Here is a 14,163-nt window from a genome sequence, read left to right as displayed (position 1 = left end):
CACAGTTCTAATTGACACTTCTCAAAATGTTAACTGAGCAGAAAGCAGTTCAAAAAAGGATAAGTAAAATAATCAAGAAGACACTGTAAGTGCTAAGGAAGAGATGAAAAAACAAGACTACCAGAAAGGCAAAGACCCAAGACACACAATATCACGGATTACAAAAGCATACAGAGTTGAGGAAGAATGAATTCTACATGCGGTAGGGGATGAAGATAAAAAAGACAGTGTCCCTCTCCGTAGAAGGGAATTTCATGACTTTGTTTGCTAAATTTGCTAAGCAAATGGCTTAAAACTTAAAGGATGTAATTTTATAAAAGAGCAAATAAAAAGAAAAACTTTATTGAGTAGAACGTAAGACACTTATCTCAAGAGAAGGTACAAGGTGAAATGTGGTTATATTCAAACCGTTTAGATAAATTAAGCTTATGAATATTAGATCCATGACAGATTTTTCATAATGTCATGAGGCACTGGGTACAGTTGTCCTTTTTAAAGCTGGCTTTATAAAGGGAACTGAGGCACTGTTTTTATATGTTCCTTAGATAGTTAAGAGTAAGAAATACTAAGCTAGATGAACTACTATTCTTGATTCAGCCAAGATATTCAAATGTTCATAAAAATGAAAGGCAGGGAAATAGCTGAAAAAGTTAGAAAACATCATCTCATTCCCTTACTGAAAAGGATATTACCTAACCTATGTGAATACTTAATAAATAACAAAATAGGAGGATCCCAATAGCACGACTGAAAGGAACCATCATTTATTTCCTGAAATGAAAACATTTCAGGATGTAGCAGTTCTACTACTACAAGATCTACAAGTAGATGAGTACTTCTCCTCTTTTGCAATGCCACAGGTTCTATTCTTCTATACTCTTCAATACTCCATACTTGAACTCTTCAGTCAATACTTCGGTTTCTTCTATTCATCACTTATTAAGAGAATGAAGCTTTTCGACCAAAGGACCATAAGGGAATCTAAGTCCCCCACCACAAGGGATGTGGGGAGTGGTAGTACTCTGTGTCAGGTCCTCTATGTCAAAACCCTTCAGACAATAGCTAACATGAAGACTTGGAATATTCCTGAATCATCCCCTACACAATGGTGAGCAAAAACTGGAGATGGCAAAATGGCATGCATATGTGATCCCATGTGTGTACAATTCTGTGTGGACAGATGCATATGTGTGTGTATACACCAACACACACACACACCCTTCAGTCTATTCCATTTGTGTATAATGCCTAAAGAGAGGTCTTGGCCAACTCTGGAGGGAAGGATTTCAGATCGTACTTTCTTCTTGATACCTTCTGGTATCACCTGGATTTTGTACAAGACACTATTAATACTTTGTGAATGTTAGAAACCAAGAAAGGAGTAAAAGTGCTATAATCCTATAGATAGAATGTTAACTTAGTGTGTTCTTATAACTATTTCCCTCCGCTCTTTCTCTTTCCACTCCTGTCCACCTCTTCCATTCAGGTAAGAATCCTCCAGCTTGAAATCACCTTCCCTGACCTCACCTGCTCAGGCTTTCCTCCCCTGCTCAGGCTTCAGCATGACTAGTGCCCAACCACACACGTTTCTGCATAATAGTTTAGTTGCTCATTGTGGCCTTATAATTGTACTCTCATTTTCCACAAGTATATATTCTGCCTTCACATTTACAGACCTGCTGCATCTTCTGCTGCTGGTCTTTGCTACTACAGCATGGATGTGCCAGATGCACCAGCAACTTAAAATGAAGCAAGTGTACCCTAGGTGCACAAGTCAGAAATCTGATTTAGTTTGTGGGGTTAGATAAAAGGGGATCCCAGGGAGAAAACACAACAAAATAACATCACTCCTAAAAAGGCCTTTTGGAACAATGGAAACGAGCTATAGAGTCACCTGAACGACAGCTCTGCAACTCTAATGCTCGCTGTGCCACTTTCAGCATCTCAAGCCAAAAAAGGCTGAGTGACCTGGGGTTAAACGTTCTGTGCCTCAGTTCCCTTATCTACAAAAGGGGGATGATGAAGAATAACCTCTCTGTTTCCTGACCAAACAAAATAGAATACATACATAAGTACTTTTTAATGAGATATAGCCTTGAACTAAATATTTATTGGGTATTTACTATCACTAGACATTGTGGTACACACATTCCTGTGTTAAGTATCTAAGCAAAAGGCCCTGGAGATGGAGTCACAAGGAAGAATCTAATCAAGGTACCATTTTGTCTCTTTCTGAACTGCAAAGCACCTAATCTGTCTGTGCCTCAGTTTCCTCACTTTGCAAATGTGAATTAATATATACATGTCAGGGGATGTGTGAATTAAATAATATAATATACCTTAACGTGCAAAACGGTATTCAAATATATGATAAAATGAAAATATGGAATGTACAACTCTAAGAATTTTAGAGCCACCATCATAATTGCTATGGACAGATCGATACTAGTCAAACTTCACTCTAATACTATTTTATTGAGCTTTACATTTAAGCCATGTTTTAAGTTTAGACCAAAGAAATTGTCAGCCAAAAAATATTTTTAAATGTATTACAATGTATATGCAGAATAATTTTGTTCACTCTGCAATAACCATTCCAGCTATCAAATAATGTCCTAGCCATTATTTTAAAATAATATTCCTTTTTAATCATATCAGTTTGGGTGATATTTTATTGATATATAATATTCATATAGCACTTTACTATTTTTTTTACCAATATTAACTAGTTAAGTTTCATATATCCTTTGGAGATAAAATCATTTTCTGACAACTACTTTTATGTTTTATAATAAAAACCTAAGTATAATTAGAAAAGAGTGAATGAAACTATCTCAATTGTTACTGGATGTACTTAACACATGGAAAAAGTGTTTCCCTTTTCATTCTTTCACTCTGAAAGTCAAGATAGCATGAAAATAGGGGCTGGGATGGGAGGCAAACATAAGTTATCCTACTAAGAAAGTAGCAAATGGGAGAGTCCCAGGAAAACTGGAAACTGCCAAGGTTTTCTTTAAGACTTCTGTATCACCCTTGATACCTAACTCCCTCTTCTAACTATGAAAACAGCACTCTTGAGTAATCCTCACCCTTGAAGCCCAGTCCTTTAAGTGACTCCTAGATAATCTGCTAAAATAATCCAAGCTACTAGAAGTTTACACATTACGCCATCTAAAAATGCTTTTTCCAGAGATTAACCCAAAGGACGTAAAGTATTTATGGGATGTTTAAATATTTTTCAGGCAATTTTTTTGTTAGAATCGGGTTCCTAAAGTCTAAATTCATCCAAAATATTGAACAGGAAAAGTAAAATCACTGATAAGACAGCCCTTTTAGATGCTTTCTGGACAACATGATTTTGTGTCCATAAATAAAATGATCAAAGATGAACATACGCTTTCCAAAAGTGAAGCCAAATATTTAATATACCTGGATGCTTATACAAACTAGAATAACAGCCACCAAACCATTGTATACACAATCAGATAGTATCACTCACCACCATATACAATCAGTTCTAAGCACGCTTTTCATATGCTAAACCATCCCATTTGCCATTAAGAGAGCCATAATCCAAAACATAATTGGGCTCCCCTATTCAAACACTTTCAGTGGCTCCCATGCCTAGAGACATACTTTTTAAATGTTTCTTTTAAAGGGTTCCTACAGGCAAAGAAAAAAGAAACCTTAAGAGGTCTGGGGGCATAGGGTGATACAGCTTGCTAAAACAAGAGGAACATCCTTGAAATCTTAGGTTGTAAATCAGTCATTCATGCAGACTTTGGATCTGTTCCTCAGCAACCTCTACATGTTGAAGTGCTCCTGGGGTCATACTAGAATCTCTGCTCATCTCAACCTGCACTCATTCTCCAGGTGATTTCATCCAACGTCTTGACTTTAAATGCTTTCAGTTTAATGATGACTTCCAAAAGTATATCTTTAGCCTGACCCCTCCCCCAAAGACCAAACTCGCATTTCCAGTATCCTACTCAACATCTACCCTTGGATGTCCTCACAGGCATCTCAAATTTAACTTGACTGTGCTGGCCTGGAATTGGCCTGAGCCGTTGGGCTAAAGTACCCACACAACACTGTCCCTTGGTAAAGGCATGAGACACTCTGATCAAGAGTATTGTTTTATAACCATGACCTGAGGAGCTTCAGGGAGGTTAGCACCAGCTTGTCAGCGTTATTTATGGATAACATTGTGATGGATGATTTGCACCTGGTCTCAGAGAGACTCCTGGAAAGCACTGCCACTGAGGCTGGTTATATAGCAAGAAAATGCCTATGTGACCAGCGGGGGACCAGAAACTCCAGCCAAGACGCCATTCTGGTCTCCCTGGCCCACGATGTTCTGTGCACACACTGGTGGTTCTTGATCCAAGAGAGGAGTATGGCCTGGCATGGCCTTACAGAGGGAGGACAAGTCCAGCTGGCTCCTGGCCCCGCCAGACCCCATGCTGCGATATGACCCCTGCCTGTGGTGCAGATCCTTATTTGGGTGCTGTTGTTGTACTGCACCATGTTCCTACATTACGCTATAGATCTGTAAGCACTGTTATGTGGGGTCCTGTGAATCTTCTTCAATAATCGAAGCCCGTCTAATGGACACGATTAGTGCCCCAAACTAAGCTCCTGACATCACCCCCAATCCAGGTCCCCCTGCACTCCTCCTCATCTCAGAAAAATGGGAACTGTATTCTTTTATTAGTTTCTTAGGACAAAAATGTCAGGGTTATCTTTGACTCCTCACCTTTGCCCCGCCCATCCTGTCCGTCAATAAGTCTCATTGGCTCTCCTTCCAAGATATATCCAGAATCTGACCATATCTCACAACTTTCTCTACAACAACCTTACTTCAAGCTCCCCTTATCCATCACCAGGATTATTACAACAGCCTCATAACTGCTTCTTCTGTTTCTGCCCATGGCCTCCTGCAGTCTATTCTGAACTCAGCAGCCAGAGTGATCCTGGTGAAACATAAGCCAGAATAGAACACTCATCTGTACTAAAAAGCCAAACTCCTGATTCTCACTTACAAGGCCCTACAGGACTTGGCCCTCATTACCTGCCTGACATCATCTTCTACCACGCCCTCCCAGCATCCTTGCTGTTCCTCTGCAGGCCAGGAATGCTCTCATCTTTGGGATATGCTGGGCCCTCTGCTGAGTGTTATTCCCCAGACAGCCCCTTGGCTAATTCCCTCACGCCCTTCACTTAAAAGTCACCTTATCAGTGACCTTATCGAAAATTAATCACCAAGACCATCCAACATTTCCAACCCCTCTTCACTACTTTATTTTTTTCTCCTGAGACTTATCACTAACATACCATCTTCCCCCAGTAAAATGCAAGCTCGCCAAGGGCAAGAATTTTCATGTGTTTTATTCTCTACTGTATTTCAGTGCCTGCGACAACGCACCTGGAATTCAACAAGAATTCAATAAATATCTATGAATGAATACATGCTTACAGAATTAGTATAAAACAATGTTTTTCTTTTTTTTTTTTTTAAGTCTAGTTCATTGGCATTCTAGGAAGGCATGTAGCTCCAAGTATCCCATGGTATACAACCAATGCCTTCAACGGTGCATCTACTCCAGCTGGAGGGGAATAGGCCTAGGGTAAAGCCCACCTCCTTCCTGTGGAATAAGAGGCCTTTCTCTACTCTGTTAGACTTGCTCATGCCGCTGCCCCTCACACCCAGACAATTCAGTTACACCCAGACAATTCAGTTGCACCATGCCCTCTGCCTAGAACATCTACTGATTCCAATTTTTCCTCCAGAGAGCACTGATTCCACACTTAAAATCCAGTTTCCCTTTCACCTCTTCTTCTGTGTCTTCCCAACTCTCACTGGGTGGTTAATTTCGTCCTCAGTAGCCCAGCTCCAGTCTGCAAGTAGTTCTATTATAACTACGTTTATAGCAGTCTCCTCCATTGACTCTGAAGGAGAGAGTACCTTAAGAGAAGCCATGTTTTTCCCCATCATTTTACTTGGCTCAGTACCCAGCGCAAAGGTCAACACACTGGAAGTGCTCAATAAATGTCACTGAATGAAGCAGTAAGAACAAAACTGAGACGAGGGAACAGTGCAGAGAATATAATCCCCTCAACTGGAAGACTCCAAAGATCTAGACCTGAGGCCACCACATGACCTTGTGAAATGTGTCAGTTTCTTCACCCAAAAAGTGGATAGAATACCTTCCCTACCTACCTCACAGGGGCGTAGAGCTCAAACGATAAAACAAAAGTCAAATCTCCCATAAGATGTTTTTATTATCAACGTATAGATCATAGATTTTTGCCCCGTTTTTTAATCTCAGAATTGACTCAGCAAACATGGAAATAACTAGATTAAAACCAGGTATATCTAATATAACCATGCCTCTACTGGTTTACGACATTCAAACAGGAGAAAACCAGGAAGTGTTGTCCAAAAAGAATATTAAAATCCAGGTTATATACTCTCCATATATATGGAGAGAGAGATATGTTATATAATGTAAATCACGATGTACAGAGGACTATAATTTGATATTCATTACACTCTAATATACAGAATAACAGGGAACTGGACAGCAAACTTTAATGTTTATTAAATTTTTTTAGAGGCAGTAAATATAGGAGCTAAAATCATAAGCTCTGGAGTCTGTCCATTTAGCTTTGAATAACAGTGCACTCTACCTTTTGGAAAATTAGCTCTTGGAAAATTAGCTCCCTCTCAGTTTCCACCTAAGTTAAATATAGATAATAAGGCACATACCTCATAGGGTTGTTTAAGAGAATTAAAGGAGCTAATACATGGAAAGGGGATTAAAATAGTGCCTCGCACATAGTAAGTGCTCATTAAAATTTGGCTATTGTTAATGGTATTCATGACTCTTGAAACTTAAAAAGGTTTCCATATATTTTTCTGTACTGGCATCACACTAACAAATGTAATGGAAGTTGACAAGTCAAAGTTTTCAAAATATTTCATCCCAGAAAAGATCTCTTTGTCTTGATATCTCTGCCACCACCTCAATCTTGCCTTAGAGGGTCTTTGTCAAAAACAGCACTTAGGGACTTCCCTGGCAGTCCAGTGGTTAAGACTCCATGCTCCCAAAGCAGGGGGCCCGGGTTCAATCCCTGGTCAGGGAACTAGATCCCATGTGCCGCAACTAAGAGCCCACATGCCGCAACAAAGATCCCGCGTGCCGCAACTAAGACTGGTGCAACCAAATAAATAAATAAATATTTTAAAAAACCAAACAGCACTTAGATCGAACACACACGATGGGACTCGATAGCAGAAAAGGAAGTTGCTCTCATGCGCCTTAATGCTCCATTTCCCAATCTCCCCCCACACCCCGCCCACCCTGCCCCCAAACCTAGGCTACCCTGTGATACAACCACAGCATGGAATGAGGTTACCATCACCCACCCAGAGGTGTAATTAATAACTGGAGGCCAGATTAGGTTAACTGTACCTGACGCTGGCCTTTCTGCCTGACTACCCACTTCCTCCTCTTTGCCCACTATTCACAAAAGGAATCCAGAATTCCTTCTCCACCAACACGAGGACTGAACTTCTAACTTCTCCAACTGTTTTCCCCTCAGCACTGAAAGCCCTGGAAGAGTGGAGACTCCTAGGAATAAAGCCAGACCAAGATTCTGAAGACCTGAACTCTCATCCTAAAGATACTATCTGGGTAAATCATTTGGTTTCTTAGCCTCCTAATCCTTAATGCTGCGATATTTCTGCCTAATATACCCGCTCATGAGGTTTTAAGGGAGGATTAAAAGGGAAAATAAACATGGGAAAAACACTTGGAAATTTATGAGAACCATACTAATGAAATGTAATTCTAATATATGAATCCTGGCTCATTTGCTTTCCTCCCTATTTAGACACTGATCTTGATCCTTGGAGCCATGCCACTATAAAGATTTCTTTTACAAGAAGAAATTATGTTCAAAGAGAAAAAAATATTTTATTAAAACCATAGGGTTATAAAGGTGAGTGATATGACAATAAATAACAGGCAAACCTCTGCATTTAAAAACACTCAATAAGCACCAAAATCCTTAAGATTTTTTAAGAAGCAAAGATACTCAATCGGCAATGAATATTAATAAAGCTAAAATGGATTGCCTGTGTAGAGCAAAAAGAAAAATAATTAGGTCATATACTGAGCTCTGTTTGTGTTCATTCCAAAAACAATGTAGCATTTTTTTTCCTGCCCAAGACAAACAACCTCACTTGAGATGGTAAGTATGCAATTACCTGAATCAGATGCTTCCACCCAATTAAGAGATAAGCAGAGAAGGAAAAATAACAAAAACAGCAAATAAACCTAACACTTCTTGAGCACCTAAATGCCTTCCATGGATTATCTCTTTACTCCTTACAGCAACCTTACTTGATAGGTATTCTTCCCTCACTCTAGATAGATCTAAAGCTTAGAGAGGAAAATTACTTGTTCAAGATGACACCTCTAGGAAAGTACTCAAATGGAATTTAAAACGTCCTATCCGATCCCACAGTTTAGGCTTTTACCACGACTCCATGCTCCCTCCACCAAAATAACATAGAGCTCTTCTTCTAAAACCCAAGGGAAGTGGGGATTCTTTAAAGATTTTTAGGACCTCTAAGGATGATGGGCACAAATCAAGAGTGAAGTGGAAGTGATCTTATGCAGGAACAGACAATGGGGTGGCTGGACTGATAATATTATTTGGCAGGTTCACTGTCAATACTGAAAATGGCACCATCATCTACAAATAGTAGGGAATTCAGTATCTAATTATCTGAAGAACCTTTCCAAAATTTAAGTCAAACAGGTGAGATGCAGAAGTGTCTGAATGTGGTAGGAGCTAAATGAGGATCAGAGAGTACTAGCTTTGATAGCTTTCAATAAAACTTGAACGAGAACTTGTATTCTATAAATAGAGAGGGCTATGGAGGACAGAGGTAGCATTTGGGGATCCATGGCAAGAGGGAATAAAAGAGAAAAGGTCGTAGAACAAGAAACTGGATAAAAATCAATAATAATTTCTTCCCTCAATCGACTATTCCAACTCACTCAAACGATGTAAAACCAAACGTAAGATGAGGAAGAAACTGCTCAGTTGATGACTCACAGATGGTTTTCAATCCCATTTGACATAAACCTGGTAAGAAAAATAGGCTCTATAGGAAAATGAATATATGTACAATTAAAATGTTTTCATCAGTCAGATCTCTCCTTGAAAGAAAATTCTAGGGCTTTCTTCTTGACCAAGATTCTTGGTTGGACCAATGATTTGTTTTAAACAAAAGAAATCTACAACAAAAATATAGCCATCTCCAAGGAGCCTAACTGAAATTTTTAAATCATTTTGGGATTAAATTTTTTTTAAAAAACGTTTTTCCATAAGGATACTGTTCTGCTATTATAGAGTAAATTAAAACTAAATTAGTTTTTATTCAAAAACTCCATTTTTCTGTGTTGCTAGTAAATTGCTTTTAGTTGGGGTTTAGAGAAGCAATGATTAATCACTTCTCCCCAGACACCTGAAAAAGGCAGTTATCAGAGTTATACTTTGGCTAGATTAAAGAAGTGAGCTATGGCTTGTTAGCCATGAGATGCATCCACCACAAACTCATCTTTTCTATCTTATGATAGCCACTGCCATGATTACTGCACTTTTTCTGCCTTATATTTTCCCCTCATTTGCCACAGCAAAGTTTCTCAGTCGGCAGTGGTCCTCTAACCCTGAGGGCCCCCAGCAAGGTAACCCTGTGTTCACAGAACTGTCCACTGGCAGTTCTAAGACAAGACAAAGGAAAAGAAAGCAGGGTGACAACAGGACAGAAATAGAGAAACACAAGAGCAGAAGAGGATGAGAAGGAGCAGGGAGCGGGAGAAATAAAGGAAAAGGAGAAGAAAAGATGGCAGAAGTAATAAAAGAGGGAGGGAGTGCAATAAAGAGAAAAAGAAACCGTGGCCAAGAGGTCTACACTAAGGAGAAAAGTGGGAGACGACCCCACAGGCACATCGGAGGGCCTAGTACTGAGTTATTGCCTCTTATTCTTACTTGTCTTTGCCCACAGAGGAAACGGAATAACAACTCCTGGGTGCCAGTTACCTGGATGAGTTCGTCCAGCTCAGTCGAATTGACACAGGAGTGCTGGGAAATGAACGTCTGCTTCTGGATCACAATGGTGGTCCTCTGGGAAATCTCGTGAGGCTGCTCCAACGCTTTGAACACTGTGGCTCCGATGATCAGATAGAGGACGACCACCAGGAAAATCGTGGAGACCGTCTTCCATTTCATAACATTAATGGTCGTGTCAGTCTCCACCCGGGAAGCAAGCACGGTGGGTTTCGTGGAGAACGAGAGCCTCGGTTTAGAGTTCTGAGCGGCAGATTTAGGATCCAGCAAGTCAGGGGCCGCCACTGCCAACAATAGAGAATGGAGGTTAGGTTGAAGGAGGTTAGAGGGGGATGGCTCGGATTCTTTCAGGGGTCAGCAAAGGTGGACTGAACTCCGCTTGCTCTCCTGGTGGAAGCTCCGGAGCCTAAACCAGAAGTATATAAGGGTTCAAGGAAAAGGGGCTGGGTCTTAGCTCTCTGCTGCTATTGGGGTTTCCGATGGGAGGAAAAAAACAGGAAGCGGACTAAGAACCTTAAAAAAAAAGAATGCCTGAGGACTTCCTAATTAATTTCAAATTTTATATCTGTCCAACGTGCTAGTCAACACATTTACAGAACTCCTAAGAGTTGATGGTACTAAGCTAGATATTTGAGTGCTCATAAAGAAGGCTAATGGATTATTCCTGTTCTCAAGAACTTAACACTCTATACCACAAGCAATCAGTGTAAAGAACGTTATCTATTTTTATTTAAAAATTCATTATAATAAAGGAATTGTAAGTGAATTTGCGATCCAAACATTGTTGCTCGAAGTAGAACGTTAGTAATTACCTGGTAAAACATGATGGCAAATAAACCACTCAACAGCTCAATCATTTCTTTTTGCTGTCCTCCAAAGTGGGCTCATGATTAATCATTCTCTGTATTTTGTTATTCAATCTCGGACATCTTTTAAAAAAACAAAAGTATTGCTACCCATTCTGGCACACAATCATAGGTGCAGCCAAGAGATGACAAGTTCCTTCAACAGTGAACATTATTAAGAAAAAAAATTAAAAACATTGTCTCACACCTTAGACCCTACATGCTCTGTACAGAGCTAATTGCTCCATTAGAGTGGATTTATGTGTTCTCTTACAAATTCCCATATATTCTGAGGTGACTCTAAATCCATTTATTATTCATCTTAGCTGTTCAAAAATATCATTAATGGATTTCCTTTTAGAAAATTCAAGAGATACTAGACTTCCACTTGCTAAGGGGAAAATAAGCCATCTACTACAGAATATTTGATTGGAAAGGCAACACTGAACCAAAAGGGGTAATAGAATAGGCTGAAAGATGGGAGATTTAAAAAAAAAATCAACTCAACCATAATAATCAACTTAACATCCGTAATTGTTAGAGATATAAGTAAAATTACTTTAGTGTATATAATACAGGTTTAATAAAATGATAACCTAATCTAAAAGACACTTTTAAGTAAGCATATAAGAAATAATCTGTGAAATTGCATCCAAATACCCTACAGGAACCTGAAATTACTCGAAAATAATAAGTGTCAATTTTCACATGGCTACATACCCTGCCCTCTTGACTACCACAGCTGGAGTTCATAAAATAAATCATCTGTTGCCCATCAGAAAGAAGCTTTGCAAGCAAAGCTATGTGAAGCACCAGACCTAAGTAAGCAGTGTTGTATAATGATGACAGATAACAGAGGGCTCCTCAATCAGCAAAACTCTGAATGGTTCTGACTTTGAGGAGAAGTCGGACCTCTGATGACTTAACTGTACCCCTGGCTCCAAGCGGAGATTCCACATACGTACAACTCATTTCAGCAATTTCCAATGGTTCAACCTGCTATAACAGGTATGTACACATTTTCCTCCTGATACAGTCAGCTGCTCCAAATAAAGACACAAACTAGCGGACGCCTTTAACATGTGATATTCATAAAGGCAACTTCACCAAAAATTAGCACTGGATACATGTTTAATGTTTTAATTTTTTGAAACATTTTAACAGAAATGTTGATAACAGCTAAAATCACTGTCATCTGCTGTCTAGCCACTCCACCCCACCTGCAAGCTGCTTAGTGAGTCTCAGTGAAAAATAAAGGTCATAATCTAAAATTAAGCCATCTTTGGAATAAAAATAACAGAAAATCACAGAGAAGCTCCATATTATCTCTCTGAAGGAAGCTTTCCAAGTCTTTCCTCCCCAGTTCTCTGGGCTCTCATATTTCTGATTTTTCACATCACTGGTTTCTGGTCCGCAGAACTGGAAAACACCAAGACTGTTTACCTTGATGCTCCCAAATCCTACTCCTAGATTGCAGTGCTAAACTAAGGTATTAACATGCTTTGGGGGAAAGGGGACAGATTTTTTTTTTTTTTAAGATTGTGTCTGTGTGTTATTAAGCTAATACATTTCCTGATGGATTTTAATTCTTTTAAGCTATTGCCTTATTTTTTAATTAGCAGAAATATATATAATGCACATTTGGCAGGCAGAATGGGCAGAAACTAGTGAAATACCAAAATAAAAAACAACAGCCTTTCCCCTCAGTCTAATATGGGGAACCCTCTGGGTTTCCATCTCCACGTCGTTTGATGTATGATCATGAAGAGAAGCTCATTAGAACAAGGAATCAAAGATTCACCCCTTCCACACACTCTCCCGGCACCATCACTACCTCCCTTCTCTGCCCCCAGCACCTCACAGCGTCCTCTTAATCCTGGTCTCCCATCCTCACCCAGGTATGTGTTCTTCGCTCCCGGCCACAACTGACGACTCAATACCAGGAGAAATGAGCTTTTTTCAGCACCACTGCCTATACCACCACGCAACGGGCAACAAGTGTGACCAGGGTCACCATGCGTCCTGCCCGTCGGCTACTCCCAAGAGCTGACCCTCCTCCTCCTTCGGAAACTCCCCCAAGTGTCCCAAACCCATACCCAAGGCAGATGCAAAACCCCCAGGCACCAGCGGGAGAGTGGGGAGAAGCAGCCAGGAGAGGATCCGGGGATAGATTTGCCTCCAACCCCAGATTATGACCCAACACCTTGGACGGTAAACGAAGGTGGAAAACGTCCGCTTGCCGCCGGCGGGGCTTTCGCAGCCCTCCCCGGACTGGCTGGGGCTGAAAGCCCGCGGCGGGAGGTGGGGAAGGGGGTACCTGGGGGTCTCACCTTCTCCTGCTCTATGGCCGGGTCTCTCCCGCGAGGCGCTGGGAAGCATGAGGCATGCAGCATTCACAATGTTTTTGGTTTTTTTTGTTTTTGTTTTTGTTTTTTGGTTTTTTGGTTTTTGAAAAAGACGGACTTGAAGCTTTTACAAACACGCCATTGTACTCACTTCTTATTCAGAGACGGGCTGCGCGCTCCGAGCTGCACGGGCAGGCATTTTCCCCGGCTTTGTTTTACAAGGTGGGGAGAGCGGGGCTGGACGCGGGAGGGAGGGTGGGGGGAGCGTGAGAAGAAACGGAATCGCGGGAAGGAGGGGACACCGGCGGGCCGGGCAGAGGGCGAGGCCGAGGCCAAGTTGGGCTGGGGCGCCGCCGCCCCCGCGCGCGCCTGCGGCCGGGCCCGGGTCACCAGGAGAGCGCCGGCGACCCGGGTCCCGCGCCGGCCAGCAGCCGCCGCCGCCGCCGCAGCGCTGTCCTCCCCGGGCTCCGCGCTGGCCGGGCCCCTGCGCTGCGCGGCGCGGGGGTGGCGGGTGCAGCCCGAGCCGCAGTGCGCCCCGGCGTCTTTGTGCGCGAGCCTCGCTCAGCCCCTCTTCGCATGTCTTTGTGCGTCTCCCAGGCAGAGCCCTCCGTGCCCCGGGGGTGGAGGTGCGGTGGAGGTGGCACGGTCTCAGCGCGCCCGGCGCCCTCCAGCCCGCAGCTCGGCCGCCCCCCGCCGCTCTCCCTTCCAGGCTCGCTCCTCTCGCCCCTCGCTAGTTCCTTTCCCTCCTTTTGGAACTCCCTCCCCTTCGCACCCCTCCCACCCCCCACCCCGTCTCACCGCCTGGGCCCTCCTCGCCGCACCCCCCTGCG

At 41.9% G+C, this 14,163-nt stretch overlaps 1 protein-coding gene across 1 annotated transcript in view; it reads right to left on the bottom strand.

The window, feature by feature from the left end:
* KCNK2 (potassium two pore domain channel subfamily K member 2) overlaps window positions 1–13,367 on the bottom strand; it is a 153,662-nt gene extending 140,295 nt beyond the window's left edge. The window contains exons 1-2 of the mRNA XM_061185607.1: window positions 13,319–13,367; window positions 10,117–10,427 (exon numbers count right to left, since the gene is read on the bottom strand). Coding sequence (XP_061041590.1) covers window positions 10,117–10,427; window positions 13,319–13,367 — 360 coding nt within the window. The remainder of the gene's footprint in view (window positions 1–10,116; window positions 10,428–13,318) is intronic.
* Between the last annotated feature and the right edge of the window lie 796 nt (window positions 13,368–14,163).

The sequence above is a fragment of the Eubalaena glacialis genome, chromosome 3 (genome assembly GCF_028564815.1).
Source record: "Eubalaena glacialis isolate mEubGla1 chromosome 3, mEubGla1.1.hap2.+ XY, whole genome shotgun sequence".
Taxonomy (NCBI): domain Eukaryota; kingdom Metazoa; phylum Chordata; class Mammalia; order Artiodactyla; family Balaenidae; genus Eubalaena; species Eubalaena glacialis.
Note: the sequence above shows the minus strand (reverse complement) of the source record. Positions and strands in the feature narration are given on the sequence as shown.